At 52.3% G+C, this 20,875-nt stretch overlaps 1 protein-coding gene across 1 annotated transcript in view; it reads left to right on the forward strand.

Annotated features, from left to right (window-relative positions):
- The window catches only part of CACNA1I (calcium voltage-gated channel subunit alpha1 I), a 116,490-nt gene that overhangs the window by 48,306 nt on the left and 47,309 nt on the right, over positions 1-20,875 (forward strand). Inside the window, exons 5-7 of the mRNA XM_086402931.1 lie at positions 9,683-9,842; positions 16,459-16,774; positions 18,142-18,234. Coding sequence (XP_086259057.1) covers positions 9,683-9,842; positions 16,459-16,774; positions 18,142-18,234 — 569 coding nt within the window. The remainder of the gene's footprint in view (positions 1-9,682; positions 9,843-16,458; positions 16,775-18,141; positions 18,235-20,875) is intronic.

A 20,875-nucleotide genomic window follows, 5' to 3' on the forward strand; every position in this document is an offset into this window, starting at 1 on the left:
CAGAGCAGGCGCCTGGAGAGCTGCTCCATCCCCGCCCCCTTGGAGGGAGGGTCCCAGTGTCGGGGCTACAGCATCCAGAGCAGTTAGACCAGGGTTTGTGCCTGGGATCTTGGCCACCTCTCAGACCTTGGTTTCTCGGTCCATAAGATGGGTCCCAGCACTTGCTTGCTAGGCTTCGGAGTGGCAAAGCATCTTCATGACACCTGCTCCTAGAAGGTGCCCAGTGAAGGTGCCAATACTGTACGTTGATCTTGGGTCTCATGTTGTCCTTTAGTTGCTAAGTTGTGTCTGACTCTTTTGCCACCCCATGGACTGTAGCCCACTAAGCTCCCCTGTCCATGGGATTTTCTAGGCAAGAATCCTGGAGTGGGTGGCCGTTTCCTTCTCCAGGGGGTCTTCCAGAGCCAGGGACTGAACCCACATCTCCTGCACTGACAGGTGGATTCTTTACCACTGAGTCCCCGGGGAAGCTTGAGTGACTTCTCATACTCCAAATGTCATACTCCAGATCTATTGGCAGAGGGGCTGGGGTATCTGGAAACAAGGCTTGCATGAGAACCTCAGCACTTTCAATCTGTACATGTGTTCAGTGGGGCTTGGGGCACAGCTGAAGGGGGCTCTGATCCCAAGCAGGACCTTGAACTTCAGACTGTCTGTCCTTGGCACCCACACAGCTCCCCAGATGCCCCGTGGAAGAAAGGTCTGGCAGCCACCCGAGAAGGAAGGGAGGGAAGGAGGGAGGTGGGGAGAGAAAAGAGAAGACAGTGAGCAGGGGCCCGATTTCCCCAGGGCTGCTGCCTTTCAGAAGAGATGGGGGTGGGCCGGAGAGCATCTGGACAGACCATCTGATGAGAGCCTGACTCAGGAACAGGAAAGAGCAGCCAGGACTTCGAGAGGAGAGATGCTTGGGGTGGGGCTGGGGTGAGGGCAGCCCTCTCCTCCCTACTCTGCCTCTGCGGTGGGTCAAATTCCGCTTTACACATCAGGAGGGCGTGATTCCTGGACACCAGATCAAGGGAGAGAGCCACTGCGTGTGTGTTGACGCCTTCATCCGTTCATCCGGAGTAGCAGCCCCTGTGGGGCCACGGAGCCAGGCCTTGGGGCAGACGTGGGGGTCATGGAGAAGGCTCTGATGCTGCCCCGACTCTGTAGACAGATGCTCAAGCTGGGCGGCTGTGGGCCTGGGGCCAGGTGCCCTAACGGAGGCAGCCGGGCCGAGGCGAGGGGCTCCCGACACCGTACTTTGAGGAGGCTTCAGAGAGGAGCGGGCAAGAGACTCTGGAAGAGTGAGCGAGAGGACATCCGGGGCCATGGTGGGGTTGGGGACCTTCAGCAGGACAGGGCCGGGCACCCCCCCCTCCAGGGTGAGTGCTGACTGCCCGGGGAGGAGCCAAGGCCTCCCCTGGGGTGGAGGGCACGATGCCGCAGACCCCTTGTGTGGGCACTGCTTCTCGTCTCAGGAGTGGGCACTGAGGCCCCCCTTCAGTCCACAGGCCCCACCCCTCAGGGCTGGGGCCAGCAGCTGTGTCCTCGGCCGCCGGACCGTATGCTGCCTGGCCCGGCCTCCCGGGCACCCACTGTGCCTCTGATTAGTTGGCGCTGGCTGTGGCAGGAGCAGCACACGGCCTCTCTCAGCCTCTGCTGACCTGGGAAGACCAGGGAGAGAGGGGAGCCCCAGGGCCAGCCACTGCCTCACGGCCCCTTGCCCCGGGCCTACTCCCGTCCTCCTGGCTACGGGCTGAGCCCCTGGCAGAGGCTGGCATGAGCTCGGCTCTTTCTACTTGAGCTGCCCTGGCAGAGCGGCTGCGCTAATCTGGGCTGACAGCTCCTGTCTGCAGAGAGCACCCCAGACCTCCAGGGGAGAGGCCTGTCAAGAAGTGCACCCCCTTCGCCTCCTAGGCGCCCCGCTGCGACCAGGGGCCCTTGTCTGGCTGATGCCCATCTTTCCTTAGGGCAGAGGGCCTGGTCCAGGGGCTCGCTGGCGAGAAAGGGGTGAAAAGGTTGAGCAGCTCCATCAGTTTGCCCACCTGTCATCGTCTCCCTCAGCTCCTGGCATTTAAAATGCCACCTAGAGGGACTCCCCTGGTGGTCCAATGGTTAAGACTCCACGTTTCCTACGCAGGGGGCGCAGGGTCGATTCCTGGTCTGGGAACTAACATCCTGCATGCCTCACAGTGCGGCCAAAAAATTAAAAAATAAAATGCCACTACAAACTGTTTCTACCCTGGTGCCACCCACGTGATGCTCCAGGCCATACTTCTCCCTCTGAACCCCAGACCCTGAGATCTGATTTCACACAGGTATACACCAGGCACCCCCAATTCCACATATCCTCGCAGACCCCCATCTCCGCTGAGGGCTGCTGTGTGCCTCTGGACTCAGGCCCCCAACCTTGGAGATGCCCCAGCTCCTCTATTCCACTCACACCCACATCCTACCCCTGACTCAACCTTTGGAATGCCTCTAGAACCCCGCCTTGACGCCCCTCTCCACTGCCACGTCATCTGAACCCAGCCAGATGTGTGTTATCAGGATGGCAGGTGCGCGAGGGCTGGGCCAGGCCAGGTGGCCTGAAGTGGAGCAGGTAGACCGAAGGCCCGGTCCCCACCCTGGAGAGTGCCCAGTCCCAGCATCTGGCCTGGGCAACCTCAACAGGGAGGGCACTGGGCAGGAGCCTGAGTCTCTCCTGGACACCCCCTTGAAACAAAGAAAGAAAGTGAAGTCGCTCAGTCGTGTCCAACTCTTTGTGACCCCATGGACTGTGGCTCACCAGGCTCCTCCATCCATGGAATTTCCCAGGCAAGAATATTGTAGTGGGTTGCCATTTCCTTCTCCAGGGGATCTTCCTGACCCAGGTATCAAACCACTTGTGTTCCGCATTGCAGGCAGACGCTTTACCATCCGAGCCACCGGGGAAGTCCCCAGGCACCCCCTTGAGGGATCCCCATTTCAGTCCCAGGGGAAGGCAGGGGGTGCCCTCAGGAGGCAGTGACCACGTGGCCACTGTCAGGCTCCTGGCCATGCAGCCCACAGGCCCAGCCCCCTTTCCAGATGCGTGTGCGGGTTCCGGGGTCACTCAGGGGCATTTGTAGACCATCCTACAGGCTGGGTTCCGTAATGGCCTCCCTCTTCCGCCCCAGCCCACACAGTTGTTTTCTCTCCAGCAGCTGGGAGACCATGTCTGTCTTCTACCCGTGACTCTCAGTGCCAGTCAAAGCTGGAGTCACACGCTCTCCTGCAGGCAGCCCTGTTGCCCTCCCACCTTTGCCCGGCTCTCCCCTCTCCTGGAGAGCTCTCCCCAAAGTGGGCACACAGCTGCTCTGTGCGTCTTGGCAGGGTGGCCTTTCCCAGCCCCCGCTTTATACCAACTGGGCCCCTAGCCCCAGCCTGGTCCTCCTGCAACTTACTTTTTGTTTTTGTAGCACTTACCACCCAACAAAGGAAGAAATGTACTTATTTATCATGTTTGCTCTTTCTTTGTATCTCGCTTGCTGTTTAGACGCTCAGTCGTGTCGAGTTCTTTTGCGGCCCCATGGACTGTAGCCCGCCAGGCGTCTCTATCCGTGGGATTTCCCAGGCGAGAATACTGGAGTGGGTTGCCATTTTCTTCTCTAGGGGATCTTTCTGGCCCCAGAATCAAATCCACATTTTCTGCATTGTAGGCAGATGCTTTACCGATGAGTCACCGGGGAAGCCCCTGCCTCTTCCTACCCTTAACCTGGAATGTGTGCCTCATAAGGGCAAGGGTTTGATCTGTTTGTGTGTGTGTGTGTTTTTAAACTGATATATCCCTAGAGCTTAAAACAGTGCCTGGCATGTAGTTGGCCCTTGCTCAACATTTGTAGTTGGAGAAGGCAATGGCACCCCACTCCAGTACTCTTGCCTGGAAAATCCCATGGGCGGAGGAGCCTGGTAGGCTGCAGTCCATGGGGTCTCGAAGAGTCGGACACGACTGAGTGACTACACTTTGACTTTTCACTTTCATGCATTGGAGAAGGAAATGGCAACCCACTCCAGTGTTCTTGCCCAGAGAATCCCAGGGACAGGGGAGCCTTGTGGGCTGCTGTCTCTGGGGTCGCACAGAGTCGGACACGATTGAAGCGACTTAGCAGCAGCAGCAACATTTGTAGAACAGATCCATCCACCCAGAGCATCACTCCTACATTCGTTCAGGCTGCCCCCCTTGGAGGGGTTACCCTGTACTGGGCCCCAGGCTGGATTGGGGGATGCAGAGCACCCCAGGTGGGCTTTGCACTCGTGGTTTCTGGGGAGAGAGGAGGGCAGAGCTGTGATGAAGGGTGGCAGTGTAATAAGTGGTGTGATGGAGGGCGGACGGGGCTGTGACAGCTCATTGCAGGGACACGAGCCCAGGCCTGGGATCCAGGAGAGGTGACCACACAGCAGAGGTCTGAAAACGGAGGAGAGATGGCCTTCTGAGCATGTGCGAGGGCCCGGCAGTGACCCAGAACCTGAGCTTCCCAGGGATTGGAAGTGGGTCAGTCTGGCTCCGGCATGGACCCTATCCTGCCTTGGCAAGTCAACTTGGCATTGCTCTCAGCAGCGCAGTAATAAAGGAACTCCCCTGGCAGAGAGTGGGTGGGGGGTCAGTGGGGGGCAGGATGTGTGCACAGGTGGGGAGTGGGCGTGCTGGGCGTGTCTGCAGTCTGGTGGAGCAGCAGGTTCAGGCGTGGCCTGGAGGACAGAGCGGGGTGAGGCTGGGGTGGCAGACTGGAGCCTGATGGTTGGGGGTCCTGCGATTGGGGGGTGGGATAAGGATTTATACTTTCCCCACTGGAATGGGAGGCTTTGACTTTGGGGGCACCCCCCGCTGAGGTGTTCTGGCCTTGGGGTCTTCCTGAGGCTGGACAGGAACCACTGTCTTCTTTTGTAGTTGAGGCCTCTGGGGCCCAGAGAGGGCCAGCTCTGCCTCAAGGCTGCCCAGCCAGAACTGGCCCCCAGATGTCCTGTCCTGAGTTGGTGCTCTGTCTGCTCATCAGAGAAAGGGCTACATGGATGTTCTGAGGACTCTGGGGTCCTCTTCCATCTTAACTAGGGGAGTAGGGCCCCAAGCTACACTCATGGGTCACCTGCAGCCTGCCCTCATCAAGGCCCACCTGGTCTCCATCCAAGGCTCAAGAGTCACAGAGACCAAAACCAGGTAATCTCACCCCGGGAGAGGAAAAGGGAGAGCCATAAGGGAGTGAGAGGCAGAAAGCCTTCTAAGTATCTGGGGGTGAGAATCAGAGAAGGCTGCCTGGAGGAGGAGGCCTTGGCTGAAGAGAGGTGTGGAAGATAAGCAGAAAAGGTAGTCTGAGGTAGATGGTGATGGGTCTTAAGAGCAGTCTCTGCCTCTTTCTCTCCGCCTCTATTCTCTGTCTACAATTCTCTCTTTGTTTCACTTTCTCTCTCTCTCCTGTAGCGGTTACCAGGGGAATCAAGGGCATGGCAGAACCCTCCGACTTGCTTGAGCTAATTACTTGACTGTGGGCATTGAAAGGAGGATTAGCTGGGTTCTCGTGAGGTCCTCCCTGGCTCCCTAATCCCGTGGCCCCTGTTCCCTGGCACGGAAGCGATGAACTTGCTCTGAGTCCCTAATTAGCTAATTATGCCCTGGCTCTGTGGCCCTGGGACTCCCTGGGCCCCAGGGGGGCTGTGAAGTGAGCTGGGGTTCAGCTCAGCAGAGGGGAGGGAGGAGGGGAGGAGAGATCGGGCTGCCATTAAGGGAAGCCAGCGGCCAGGCAGGTTCTCAGGAGCCTTTCAGAATTTCAGTGTCCTGGAGAGCTGGGAAATGTAATTAATTGAGCAACAACAGCTGGGCCCGGGGGGAGTAGGCGGGAGCAGCCAGGCTGGGATGGTGCAGAGCGGCCTCCTGCAGGCCTCTCTGAGCCCACCGCTTCTCAGGGCTGCTGCCTGGCCCTTCATGCTTGCCTCCTGCCTCTGTCCTGTCCTCCAAGATTGTTACATCGGCTTTAAAGCCCAGAGCTGGTCAAGGGCTCAGCCTGCTTAGAAATCTCCCAAGTAGCCACCTAGCAGAGACCCCCGGATGCCCTCTCTGACTGGTCACTCCTCTGTGCCTTTGCCATGGCTCCTGTCATCCTGCAGGGCCCAGCTCGAGTCAGTGCCTCCAGCGATGTGCCTAGAGCTCCCTTACTCCGCAGGCCTTGTCCCTTTCCCCAACACTGGGGTCCCCTGTCCCTCTGCTGGCAGACTGCAAACTCTGCAAGGGGTGAAAAATGGGATTTGGGATTTCCCACGAGCCCAGCACTGTGCCTGGTATGCAACAGTTCTTGTAAGTGTTTGATGAATGAATGAATGATGGGGCACCAGAAAGGCCCGCGACTGACTGACTTGATGTTTGGATGGATTGCAAACTGATTGCTCTGATTTCTCACTTCCCTCTTTCTGCACACCCCGTGTTGTGGGGGTGGATGTGGAGGGAGCGGGGTACTGAGCCCTCACTCACCCTGGCTTGCTCTCAATTGGAGAGCAGGAGCCTGCAAGGGAGCCCCACTGTCTTTCCCAAGAGGAGGCTGACCTAGTTTTGTGGGGTGGGAGGATGGGGGTGAGCATTAATTATTGATTGGAAATTGCTCCATACAGAGCTCGTGATGCAAATCCCAAATAATTATCCTCGTTAATAACTACCTCAGCCATTGCCCCTGGAATAAATAAAAATCTGGACAGAGCCGGTCTTCTTGTCACCATCCTTTCATCCTCCCCTCTCCAGTATTCCACCCCTCCCCATGACTTTGCACATTGTTCATTCGCAAGCAGTCATTCAATAAATGTTGAATGTAAATGGCTGAGACTCTGCTCTGGGCCAGGACCTGCTGGGTTCTGGGAGTACTGAGGTGACTCAGACAGACCCTGTCCCCAGGAGCGTATAGCCCAGTGGAAAAAACAGGAGAGTAAATGGATAATTATATATTAGGGTTAGAAGATTAGATGTTGATGTAAATGGTGCCTCCAAGGTTGTGCAGTATGCAGCCTGCACAGCTGTACATGACAGCCTACGCTGGGTCAGAGGTGCTACAGTGGCCCAGAACAGATGAGCGAGAGATGGGTTTAGAAGGGGTATGGGAAGTCACAGAGAGACTTCACAGAGAGAAGGCAGATCCTTAACTGAGCTATGGTGGCTAAATAAAGGTTTGCCAGGCACAAGAGAGGTGGAAGAGCGTTCTAGAAAGAGGGAACAGCATGAATAAAAAAAGCATGGAGGTGTGAAATCCCATGGTATCTTTGCGCATGTGTGCTTGCTAAGTCAATTCAGTTGTATCCGACTCTGTGTGACCCTATGGACTGCAGGCTGCCAGGCTCCTCTGTCCATGGGATTCTCCAGGCAAGAACACTGGAGTAGATTGCCGAGTCGTCCTCCAGGGGATCTTCCCGACCCAGGGATCGAACCCGCGTCTCTTACGTCTACTGCATGGGTAGATGGGTTCTTTACCACTAGTGCCACCTGAGACCTAGGGTGTGCCTGGGGACAGAGGGAGGGAGAGAGGAAGATGAGGCTAGAGAGGGTACACAGGAATCACAGGATCTTGGGTGGTGTACACTCAAGGGTGACCCATTAGCTCTTGACGCTCTTTGGAGCCACAGACACTTATGTGGACCTTCTTCCCAGAAAAATTCATGGCATCATACTTGCATATTTTATAGCAATTTCATAAGGTTCAATGACCTCTTGTAGTCCTTCCAGTGACCTCCCCCCCCACCTGCCAGGGGTCCACAAACCCTGGTTGCTGAAGAGAATGTCATCTGTTTGTACACATAGTGATGACATGTCCCCATTTGTGTTCTAGAGTGGCTGTTACCAGAAATTATCCCCTCTCTGTCCTGGGCTCTGCTTTCCCTGGGCTGGCTTCAACCCCAGACAGGCACTATCCCTGGGAAGCAAGATGGCCCCAGCAACTCCAGGCTTCACTCCTCCCAACTTTAATCCCTGCAGTAAGAGAGCGTCTCTTTTCCTGTAATTCCATCAGAAGTCTCATTGCCAACTCTCATTGGTCCTAGGTAGAGTCACATACTCATCCTGGACCAATCACGGAGCTAGGGAAACAGACTATGCTGATTGGCCAAGCCTGGGTCATGTGATCTCCATGTCAGCGCACGCAAACCAGGGAACTGGAATGGAAGAGTGATGCTGTGTTCAGAGGACTGGGAAAGAGGGGCTGGGCAAAGCCACAGAGGTGGCCCACCTGTCTGGGACATGCATTCCCGTGGGTTCTCCAGTGACTGGGGTGGCTGGATCTTCTTGAGGAGTCAGGAGGGAGTGGGTGACATGCAGACCATTACCAAAGCCATGGCAGTGGATGACATCACCCAGACTTGAGAGAGCAGGTGCTTTTCGCAGCTGGGGGCTGAGCCCATGGGGAGAGAGGGCTTGGAGGGTGCAGATGGGCCAGCCCAGGCAGGCGGGGCAGAAGGGAAGGGTAGGGGAGACAGACATGAAGAGCGGCAAGTGTGTGAAGTGGTGCCAAAGCTGAGCCTGTTCCCCACTTCCTCTGTGGGGTGGGAGCCCCAGTGTTTGCTGAGACTTGGGTGTGGGCCCTGAGCTGGGGGATCTTTGTAGCGTGGTTGCTGTCTTCTTGGGCCCCTCTGCTGAGGGGTCTTATCCTCCAAGAGGGGAAGGGACTGGTTCAAGGTCCCACAGGTCCCAGAGGCCAGCAGCGTGAGGATTTGAACCCTGTTCTCTCTTCATCATGGGCTATGTGCTTTCCACAGGCTTTCCCTACCTGCAGAGTTCTGGGATGTCAGACCTCCTCAGGAAGTGACTGACATGTTCTGTTCCCCTCTCCATGCCTGCCTGAAGCCCCAAACAGGGCACCCCATCACCCTCCCTGGGGACGTCTATCTCCTCTCTCATTTCCCCGTTTTCTCCTCTTGTTGCCTCTGGCTTGGCTTGTTCATTGTAGCTATTTCTAAGGAAAGGAAAAGTCCTCTTCCTCTGGCATCAGGACAGGTCTGGGTACCTTGGCTGGCCAAGGTTCTTCTCTAGGTGGTTCTGAGAACTCTGCCTGATTTCATCATGCAGTGGGGTGGGTTAGCAGGATGGTTTTGGTTGGTACAGATGTGTCCTGGCACGGTCAGGGCACTGACTGTTCCAGAGATAAAGGACACTCAGGACACATTTATTAGGGTACCAGTGCCCATCCTGGGTGGGTTAGGGAGATGAGATAACCTCAGCCTCAGACCTCTGGGTACTTGGGGGCTATGGAAAGAGTGCTAACTTGGTGTCAGGACACCTGGTTTAAATCCAGACCCTGCTGCTTCCTATCTATGCGAACTTGGGCAAGTAGCTTCAGCTCTATGAACCTCCAGTTGCCTTTTCTATAAAATAGGGATAATATTACCACCCTCATAGAGTTGTCATGGAGACTGAAGAGCTCGTATTTGTGCATTACCCCGAAAAGCATTTGGCACATTAAAAGCGCTCCGTAAATATCTGCTTATTCACCCATGATCTAGTGGAAATATAGCGGGACGCAGAGCCATTTGCATGGCTTCTGGGAGAAGGGGTCTGGTGGCCACTGAGCAGGTTGAGGGCAGTAAGGAGCCCCTGCCCACGTGTCCCACCTCTCCTCTCACCACCCCCTCTCTGTTCCTCTAACCCTGCTCTCTCCCTCTCCTCTCCGGGCCCTCTGCCCCTGTCTGCCAATCCCTCCACCCTTCCCTCGCCCAGGTATGCGGATCCTGGTGAACCTGCTCCTGGACACACTGCCCATGCTGGGGAATGTCCTCCTGCTCTGCTTCTTTGTCTTCTTCATCTTTGGCATCATCGGCGTGCAGCTCTGGGCCGGCCTGCTTCGCAACCGCTGCTTCCTGGAGGAGAACTTCACTATGTGAGTGCAGCCCCCCATCCCCTGCCCTGGGACTCCTGGCTGGCTTTACCTGGGGCATTGTTCATGCAGAATGTTTCCAAGCTAGGAAGGTCTCCCCATTGAGCACCTGGTCCCCATCCTTACTCCCGGTGGAGCAGAGAGATTAAGAGATGTGCCCAGGTGAGTTGGTGGTAGGTCTCCCATGAATGGTTGGACACCAAAATGAGAGCAAAAGGCCTCTGAGCCCTCCAAACTGTTATGACAAAGTCCCAGTCCAAGATAGGCCTTTAGATGCTAATTCAGCTCCTACTGACTCTTACTTAACACATAGTTTTAACTTACTGGGTGAAAGTGAAAGTGTTAGTCACTCAGTCATATCCGACTCTTTGCAACCCTATGGTCTGTAGTCTGCCAGGCTCCTCTGTCTATGGGATTTCTCAGGCAAGAATACTGGAGCAGGTTGCCATTCCCTTCTCCAGGGGCTCTTCCCAACCCAGAGATGGAACCTGGGTCTCCTACATTACAGACAGATTCTGAGCCACCAGGGAAGCAGGAAGCAGCTTACTTGGTAGTTGGGACCAAAAGAGTGGAAGCATCGAACCAGAAGGAGGTTGGGTAGGAGGGGAAGACCCAAGCAGAAGTGACGACAGCAAGGAAAAGCAAGACAGAAAACCTCAAAAGCAGACATGAAGCCTGGCTGCCTAATTACAGCACAGACATTCCAATCGGTGACTCTGAGTCATCAGGGAAAGGTCAGCTTGCACTTGGCCCACGTGTGTCTAAAAGCAGCGGGGGTGGACAGCTCCCTAGAGAGAGGCTTGTCCAAAGCTACGTAAACAGAAATTGAGCTGTGGCTCTTGGAGAAGTTGGGTTGAGTCGTCGGAGAAATTGGACCTCTGTAGCATCTCAGCGAGGAGGGGTGAGCAGCACCTTTGAGTACACATACATGGCCATATGTAGTTGGACATGACTAAGCTTTCATTTCGTTTCACTAATATGCGTTAGTGCACTCCTGCTGTGTGCAGGCCCCAGGGACAGAGGTAGGAAAGCATTTTCATTCATCCTGTGACTTGACACGCTCACCGAAGCGGCGGCATTTGCGCAGCTCGGGGGAGGATGCAGCAGAAGGTGGAGTTCCAGCCCTTGGGGATCGAAGGGTGCAGGGACGTGGGGGCACTGCACAGGCAGGGGCTGGGCCTCCCTGTCCGCCTGACTGCTGGTTGTGGGGATGGAGCTACGCTGGAGAGCCAGGGGGAAGCCTGGGGAAAGAACTGGCTCCCTCTGCAGGGCTCCCTCTGCAGCGCTGCAGGGGCAGATCAGGGCCAGGGCACCCTTGTGGGTCAGGGCCCTGTTTGGGGGAGGGGAGCACACAGTGTCAGTCACTTGTAAGGGGCAGGCCCTGCTTCTCCTGGTCTGGCCTGCACAGATGGAGATGGGCAGGTGTGAGCTCTCAGCTTTGGGGGTTCAGGTCACATCCAGGCCCCTCTGCCTCCCATGGATCTTTTCCTAGTTCATCCTGAGGTGGCCCCCTCTCATTCACCCAGCTCAACCCCAGTGTCACCTCCTCCTGGAGGCCTTCCCTCACCACCCCTTTCCCTCAGACATTATCCCGCTTGATTTTCTTGGCACTGTCTCTGTCTGAACCTGTCTCGCTTGTGAGTTTATCTTCTGGGTTGTTGGGCATCTCTAGTCCAGTTCATCGCCTTGGTTAGCAAGGATGACACGCTCCTGTGTGACACGGGTGGTGACGGTGGTGCTTGACTTTTGACCCCATGCGGAGACCCGGAAACTGAGGCTGAGAGAGGAGAACCTTGCTCCAGGACCTCCAAAGCCTCCCGTGACCACCCCCCAGTGAGTGTGCACAAAGCCTGCCCCAGGCACATAGGCCCCCAGGGAGACCCCAGATGGCCAGACGGAGGGTTCTTGATGAGCAAAGGCGATGTCACCCACCTAGGAAGTGGCAGGGCTCCGTCTCGTGTCCTTTGCAAAGCATCTGCTCTCTTCTGGCAGATTCTGTCTAGCCATTAATGCACACGCACGACTGTTTACACCCCAGACAAGTTTTAAAAATGGGAATTGCTTTGGCAATGTGTCCTGAGTGTGTCTTACATCAGTGTTTCTTATTCTACAAATGAACCACAGTTCAGTGAGCCAGCCTCTGTCTATGGACTTTGTGCGGTTACCAGGTTTTTGGTTTTACGTGGAAGCCTGCAGGGAGCATCGTGTATGCTTGCCATCTTTGTATGCCCTTGTGTGATCAATAACTAGACTCATAATTGCTAGTCGAAGTGTAAGGCACACCTCTGAGATACTGTGGGTTCGGTTCCAGACCACGGAAATAAAGTGAGTCATGCGATTTTTTTGGTTTCCCAATGCATGTTAAGTTATGTTTACACCATCCTGTGGTTTGTTTTTTTTTTAATATTTCTTTTTATTTATGTGGCTGCACCAGGTTTTAGCTGCAGTATTTGGAATCTTCAATCTTTGTTGCGGCGTGTGAAATCTTTAGTTTTGGCACGCAAATTCTTAGTTGCAGCATGAGGGACCGACTTCCCTAACCAGGGATTGAACCCAGGCCCCCTGCATTGGGAGTGTGAACCACCAGGCAAGTCGTCTGGAGTCTGTTAATTGTGCAAGAGTATATAAAAAAGAACATGCCCCAACTGAAAATATTTTATTGCCAAAAAATGCTAGCCATCTCTGCTGAGCCTTCAGTGAGTCATAGTGGTAACAACAAACATCATTGATCGAAGATCACCATAACAGACATAATAATAATGAAAGCTTGAAATAGTGCAAGAATTACCAGAATACGACACAGAGACACCAAAAGAGCAGATGCTGTGGGAACAGTGGTGTTGGTAGGCTTGTTTGAGGCAGGGTTGCCATAAACTTTCACTTTGTAAGAAGGATAATAAAGCAAAGCTTAATAAAATGAGGTATGGGGGATTCTCTGGTGGTCCAGTGGCTAAGACTCCACATGCCCAATGCAGGGGGCCTGGGGTTTGATCCCCGGTCAGGGAACTAGATTCCGCATGCTGCAAGATTGCACACACCCCAACTAAAAAGATCCACATGCCACAGCTAAGATCCAAGATCCCACATGCTGCACCTCAGGCCCAGTGCAGCCAAATAAGTAAGTAAATAAATATTTAAAAATAATAAAATGAGCTATGCCCTGTGTCCATTAAAAAAAGATTTTTTTAAAAATTTTAAATTGAAAGATAATTACTTTACAGAATTGTGTTGGTTTCTGCCAAATATCAATATAAGTCAACCATAGATATACATATGTCTCCCTCCCTCTTGAACCTCTGTGTCCATGTTTTTTATTTGCCTTTTTTGGTTAAGGTATAAATTACACTCAGCGCCAGGCACAGCTAATAGGTGCTGTGGGGGGCGGGGTGCTCAGTGAGGTTTTCCCTGGATTAAGCACGGGTGTAAATCTACCCTGAGAAATTCACAGTGCCCAACAGGGCTCCATCCTGCCCCTTCCTCGTCACCCTCCCCCTCGCCCCAACGTAGTCGCTATTCTGATCTCTTATCTCCATGGACTCCCTTTGCCTGTTTCTGAGGTTTCTTTAGATGAAATCATACAGGCGGTTACCTTCTGTGTCTGCATCTTTGGCTCATGGTCCTGTGTCTCTGAGGTTCATCCAAGTTGCTGCATGTATCAGTAGCTCCTTTTTTATTGCTGCAAGGCTCCCACTGACTGAATACACCACGAAGTGTTGTGTTTTTCCATTCTCCTGTGGATGTGGGTGGTTTCTGGTTCTTTGGTTCAGTGCCTCATGAATATTCTTGCCCATGTCCTTGGGTGGATATGGCCGTTCCTTCTTTTGGGTAAATTCCCAGGAGTAGAAATGCCAGGTGAAGGGAGTGCCTGTGTTTACTGGCTTGTAAATTTTGTCAAGCCGTTTTCCAGGATGGTTGCACTGAATGTTCACTAGCAAAGTCTAATGAGTTCCAGTTGCCCCACATTCTATGCCGATGTTTGGAATTGTCAGTCCTTTAATTTTTACCATTCTAGTGAGAGTGCAGTGGCGCCTTATTGTGGTTTTAATTTGCAACTTAATTTGAATTTTCCTGATGGCTAGTGGTGATAGGCACTTCTCTGTGTGTTTATCAGCCATTGGTATATCTTCATGTGAAGTGCCTGTGTGGTTTTTGCCATTTTAAAATTGAATTGCCTTTATTTTTCTTATAAATTTGTAGCAGTTCTTTATATTCTGGATTTGAGTCCTTCAGTGGATATATATGTATTTATGACATATATCATATATTTGATTCCAGTTTGAATTTTATGTTTTCACTCTTTTCTCCCCCTTTAAAATTTTTCTTAATTTTGTTTTTTCTTCTTCCATTTTAATTTCTTTTTAAAGGTTTTTTTTGTACTTCTGTATTTTTTCTTTTCTAATTTTCTTTTTGTCTTTTTGCAGTTTTCACTTTCTTAATGGTATCGTTTGATTGATAAACAGAAGCTCCCCAGTTATAATGAGGACCAGATTATCAATTACTTTTCTAGTATTATTTTTTGTATGCAGTGTAAGAAATCTTTTTCTAACCCAAGGTTATGAACTGTCCTCCAGTGTTTTCTTTTAGAAGCTTTCTTGTTTGTGTCTTTCACATTTAGGTGTGTATTCCATTTCAAGTCATTTTTAGTATGGCATGCGTTTGGGGTCAAGATTCATTTTTCATGTGGATGACCAGTTGTCCCAGCGCTGCTGCTGGAGAAGTCCATCCTTTCTCCATTGAATTGTCAGAGTGCCTTTATTACCACTGGGGGACCATATGTATTTGGGTCATATGTCCACATGTTAATTGTTGATGGATGTTGCCAAAGTGCCCTCTAGAAGGGTTGTGTCAATTTAAACTCCCACTGCTAGTGTATGAGCGTGTCTGTTTACACTCACCCCCACACTCAATATTATCAACCCTGAAATGTTTGCTGTTTGGATGGATGTAAAGTGATCTCACTGTAATTTTTGTTTGCATATTCCTGTTATTAGTGAAGTGAGCATCTCTTCCTGTATGTTGGTCATTTTGATTTCTTCTGTGAATTTTCCATTCTTTCGTCCTTTATTTCCCTAGTGGATTCTTTTTCTTATCGAGTTATAAGAGATTTTAATATGTTTTAGATGATTATATTGTATTTGTTTTATGTGTTTCAAATACTTTATCACAGGGGATGGCAAACTCTGGCCTGTTTTTGTGAATAAAGTTTTGTTGGAACACAGCCATGCCCACTTGTTTATCTGTTTTCTGTGAGGGTTTTCATGTTACAGTGGCAGAGTTGCATGGTTGGGACGGAGACCATGTGGTTTTCAGAAAGAAAAAAAACTTTCTATTTGTCTCTTTATGGAAAAAGTTTGCCTACTTCTGCTTTATTGCAATTTGTTGTTTGTATACTATTATTTGTCTCAGAAATTTTGTATACACTCAATCCTGTCAACCTTTTTCCTTATAGATTTTGGATTTTATGTGTCGTATATAAGAAGGTCTTACCTATCCTGAGTTAACAAAAATACCTCATATTTTCTTGTAAAGTTTTTGTGGTTACTTTTGTTGCACTTATGCTTTTTTATTCACCAGGATTTTATTATTTAAAATTTTATGATATATTTTACTTAACCTAGTATGTCCAAAATGTTATTTATTTTCAGTGTGCGATCAATACAAACAATTGAGGAGATAATAGATGTTCTTTTTTCCTTTCAATACCATGTCTTCCATAGGTTTATTTTTGTATGTGGTGTGAGGTAGGGATCTAACTTTATTGTTTTCCAAATGGATAGCAGATGTCTTAACACCATTGATTGCCTAGGCCTTCTGTTCTCCATGGGTCTGAAGAGGCTTCTCTGTAATACACCAAGTTCTCTCTTATGCCTGGGTTTGTGCCTGTGTTCTGTGGTGCTCCACGAATCTTTCTGTTCCTGTGCAATACCACAGTGTACATTTTGACCTCTTGTAGGGCTGTACTCCACTCATCTTTATTCTTTTAAAAAATTGTCTAGACTAGTCTCCCATTTATATAAATCCTAGAACCATCTGGCCAGGTTTCATAGACAAAAGCATGTTGGAATTTTCATTGGGATTGCCATGAGTCACAGATTAGCTCCATAGGATGGGTAGGGCAGGGATCGCTATCTCTGTTTTACAGATGAAGAAATTGAGATCCAGAGAGGGGAATTGACCAGCCCAAGGTCACAGAGATGGGACAGGGTGGGACAGGAAGGTATCTTACCTTGATTCGTTGAACCGGTAAAATTCAGCATTTGTATATTGAGCACCTGATCTGTGCCGAGCAGACAGTGTGCAGGCACTAGGGGTGCTGAGACCCAGTCCTCGCCCTGAAAGAGCTCCGGGATCGCAGGGAAGTTGGGTGCATTTTCCCCAAGAGCAATAATGGAGTTTGTGCAGGGCCTCAGGCTCCCTGAGGAGCGGGGACCCTGGAACGCCCCTCAGTGAGGAGGTGGGAGTTTTTGTGACGATGCCAGAGGTGGAGAAAGGCGTCCCAGGCGGCGGAACAGCGGGTATGAAGGCCTTGAAGCGATGACGGCTGGTGGTTCCAGTCCTGCCATGCTGCGTGGCGGTGACCCCTCCCCTTCTCCTCTTTTCTGCACCGTCACCTGCGCAGACAAGGGGACGTGGCTCTGCCCCCCTACTACCAGCCGGAGGAGGACGACGAGATGCCCTTCATCTGCTCCCTGTCGGGGGACAACGGCATCATGGGCTGCCACGAGATCCCTCCGCTCAAGGAGCAGGGCCGCGAGTGCTGCCTGTCCAAGGACGACGTCTACGACTTCGGGGCGGGCCGCCAGGACCTCAACGCCAGTGGGCTCTGCGTCAACTGGAACCGCTACTACAACGTGTGCCGCACGGGCAGCGCCAACCCCCACAAGGGCGCCATCAACTTTGACAACATCGGCTATGCCTGGATCGTCATTTTCCAGGTGAGGCCCTCGGGCTTGGCACCGGCCCCTGTGCTGGGGGCTGGGGGTGGGCAGGGGTTGGGGGAGCAGCTTCACCCGGCACTCTGTGCTAGACGCTTGCCACCTGTGTCACTGAAGTCTGCCTGACCTGCAGGCACGACAGGCAGTATCATGCCCATGTTCCAGACAGAGCAACTGAGGTTTGGAGAAAGGACTGTAGGCCCTCGGGTGTATCGCCTGAAGTCTCTGTGCCTCAATTTGCTTATCTCTAAAAATGGGGCTGGAACTTCCCTGGCGGTCCAGTGGTTAAGATTTTCACCTTCCCATGCAGGGGATGCAGGTTCATTCCCTGGTCGGGGAGCTAAGATTCCACATGCCTTGCAGCCAAAAAACTAAAATGGAAGTAATATTGCAACAGGTTCAATAAAGACTTTAAAAATAGTCCACATCAAAAAAAAATTTTTTTAATTAAAAAAATGGGGGTTATAACAGCTCCCTCCCCCTGCCCCCCAACCTTGAGTGGCTGAGAAGAATAAACCAGACGATGTGAGCAGAGCCCAGCGTGCGGTGAGTGCTCGGTCAGGGTTACTTTTCTGCTGTGGTTGGAAGGAAGGATGGGGCAGGCGCAGAGTGTGGTGGCTGAGAAGCCGCTGAGAGGGCTGCTCTGCGAGCTTTGCTCTGGGGAGCATCAGAATCATAGAATTCAGAGCCGAAGGTGTGATGTGATCATAGCCCAGCATCTGTGTTTGGAGACCTTCCGGCCCCAAGAAGGGGAATTGCTCTGTGCAATTGCCCAGAAGCCAACAAGACCGCAGTGCTGGGAAGGATCCAGTGTTCGTCTTGCCCAAGACTGCTCTGCTTTTCCTCTCTGGGGAAGTGCATGGGGGACAGAGTCACACCAAGCTCAGCACAGCCACTGTCCCTGGCTCAGCCGAGCTGCACCCCCAGCCCTGCCGGGCGGGCTCTGTTAATCCCATGCACTGAAGAAGCAGCTGAGGCTCAAAGAGTGAGTGGCCCAGGGGGTGAGCTGGAGTTGCAACCCAGACCCACTCCCGGCCACCTGCTTCCTCCAGTCCTTCTGCTTTGCTGTGGAAGACTGAAAGGTAGGGAGCTCTGGAGCGAGAGGGACCAGGTTAAAAGTCCACTATCCACTCCTTGCTGGCTATGTGACATTGGACAAGTGTCCTGATCCCTCTGGACCTCAGTTCCTCACCTGCATGTTGGGGATGAGGATGCCTGCCCAGTGGAGCCCTCGGGAGAAGTATAAGAGAGAACACGTGTAGTGCCCAGGTGCTGGGGGACCTCTGTCTGGGGCACTCGTTTTGCTGCCTGCCTTTCCAGAGGCTCGGCCAGCTCAGCCTGTCTCTCCTGCTCTGTTCCGGCTGCAGGTGATCACTCTGGAAGGCTGGGTGGAGATCATGTACTATGTGATGGATGCTCACTCCTTCTACAACTTCATCTATTTTATCCTGCTCATCATAGTAAGTGTCAAGGGAGCTGGTGCTCTCCAGGCAAGCTCCAGGACCCACAGGCCAGGGGACCAGAGAGTCTTTGGGAGTCCCCAGGGAGACCCTCCGAGCCCACAGAGCTGAGTGGGAGAGAGCAGGAGGGGCAGTTTTTAAATGCACCCAAGCCATGGGTGATTGAAGGGTCTCGTTGGGGGTGGCTGCTGGAGGCATCCATCACTTCTGATTGCCTTTGTTTCTCATTTCTGGGCATTGAAGTCCACCCAGCACTCAAGTTTCTCTGCCTTGCAGTCTCTGGGAATACATTCTTTTATGACCATAGCAGGGATGCAGCCCCCAGATAAAGCTTCTCAAGAGCTCCAGCATCTCCCTTGTTTCCTGGGGCGGGAAGATGAGACGCTGTGAAACTGAAGGCTGGGGTGGCTTCCCAGGCAGGGTCTGGAGGGGAGACTGAGCCTGGGTGTGGGCTCCTGGAGCTCCTTGGAATTCTTGGAGGGACCCACGCCTCTCGGGCATCTCTTCCTTGTGGGGGAGACTTGGAGGTGAAGGGGGGCTCTCTCTACCCCCAGAGAGGGCTCCTCTGCTGACCAACCCTGCCGGGGACCAGCCCCGGCTGATCCAGGGTATTCGAAGGAGAGACGGCATAGGCGAGGATCAGGATACAATAGCTTCAATTAGATATTAATTAAAGATATAAAGAGTAATAGAATAAGGATAGCTCAGTAGGAAAATTCAGTGGAGAAAAGAGGCTGAGTAGCTTGGTTTACGCGGGAGACCAATAAAACTTCAAGACAAGAAGTTTGCACCACTTACGTAGGCCACAGGCGTCCTTCCGTTCTCCCGAAGGAGAGGAGACACTGAGGCCTCCCCGGTCGGTTCTTAGAAGCCCAGGCATAATTAGTAAGCATGGTGGGTTCCGCGCTCCAGATGGAGACTCAACCAGAGTGAGAGAGAGAGCGACATGGGGAGACCAGTATTTTGAGAAACTGATCCCAATTCTTTATTTTCCAGAGTCTGTTTTTATACACTGAGATGTTATACAAAAGTCACGTGGGGACAGCAGTCCTGACTTGTATTAAAGTCAGGTGCTTCACACAAATGTATACAGAGGTCTTAGGGGTGTTACATCATCTTCTGGCCAGGGGGGCCTGCTGACAATTTACGACCCTCTCCTTGTGACAGCGGTCAGTCAATCAGGACACTTATTTCTCCAGGGCTGATTATTCTCAAAACAGACGCCACCCAAATAAAGTTACATTCCTACAGGGTGAGGGTGTAGTGGGTTTTAGTTAAGGAAAGAATTTACTTAGCCTAAGGTCTAACGTGATTAATATCAAAGGTTAATTCTATATATTCATTAATGTGTGTAAGGGCAGGGGATGTGGAGACTTAGCAACAAACGTTGGCTCAACAAATGAAAAACCCTTCACCAACACAATTTCTAATCAGCCCATTATACTTATACTAATAGTTTTCTAACTTCTCTAAAGAACCTGTTTTTAGAGGGTTTAAAGCATCTTGTGCCTCTCACGGTTGGGAGGCTGTGAGCAATCACATGTGGCTGGACGAGCCTGTCAGGCAGGCTAGAGAACCTTCAGAGGAGTTTGTAGGTTAAAACACTCTTGTCACACCCAAGAGTTTTTATTGACTGGAGCTCTAGGTTAACTCCTTCTCCGAAAGAGGTGGTGGGGGACAGCCCCCCGTAAAGTCAGAGGTGTAGGTAAGAGCACAAAGTAGTAAAGTAGGCAGGCTCTGGTAATGGGGGTAGATGCTCGAGGAGTTCCAGGGGGACTCCTGAGGTTCGATCCCGCCTTTGCGTATGTCGAGCCTCCTTCCTCATGACCTTTGCCATGGGCGGAGTACCTCACTCTGGCCCCCAACACAACCCCTCTACCCCCACCACAGTCTCCTCTAAGCTTAGAGCTCATCCACTCTGTCATGCCTGACAGTCTCAGCCACAACACAGTCCTCAAATGTCAAGGTGATTCACTCCCAGGAAAGTCACTGCTGGCTCCCTGCTGTAGGGCTGGGTTGTCTGGCTCCCTGGTGTTAGGAGAGGGTGCGCTTAGCGCTGCACCCCCTCCTGGGCTGCTGGGACTTTGACCTGGGGATTCAGGACAAACTAAGCTGAGACACACCCAGTGCTGGCTTAGCTTCAGTGCCTTCCTGGGGGTGCTGGAATGCCTTCCTGAGGGTGCTAGAATGCCTTCCATAAGGAAACAGTGCCGATAAAAGAAGATCCCAGGCTTTGTTCAGCATCCCTACCCATCCACTGGTTCGTTCATTCCCCAGCACTTTCAGGGAAGCCTGCACTGTGCCAGGCCCCAAGTGCTGGGTATCGAGCAGTGGATCTGGCCTGCCCTGCCCTCTGGGAGCTCACAGTCTCACTGGGAAACAGGCTGCAGCATCAGGGACCAGTCGCATCTTAGGAGCTGCCTCAAAAGGAAGCCCAAGAGGCTAAGGGAGTCCAAAGGAGGCTTCTTGTCCAGCCTGGAGAAGGGATGGGGAAGTGAGAGGTTTCCTGGAGGAGGTGATGCCGGAATCAAAGCTTAAAAGCTGGAGGGGGAAGAGCCAGAGGAAGCGCCTTTCTGGGCAGGGGGCGCCTTGTGGAGACCTTGAACCCAGACAGAATCCTGCAGTGGGGCGGACTCTGAAG

This window comes from Bos grunniens, chromosome 5, assembly GCF_055505025.1.
Source record: "Bos grunniens cultivar Pamir isolate PY7600 chromosome 5, Bosgru_T2T1.0, whole genome shotgun sequence".
In the NCBI taxonomy this organism is placed as follows: Eukaryota; Metazoa; Chordata; class Mammalia; order Artiodactyla; family Bovidae; genus Bos; species Bos grunniens.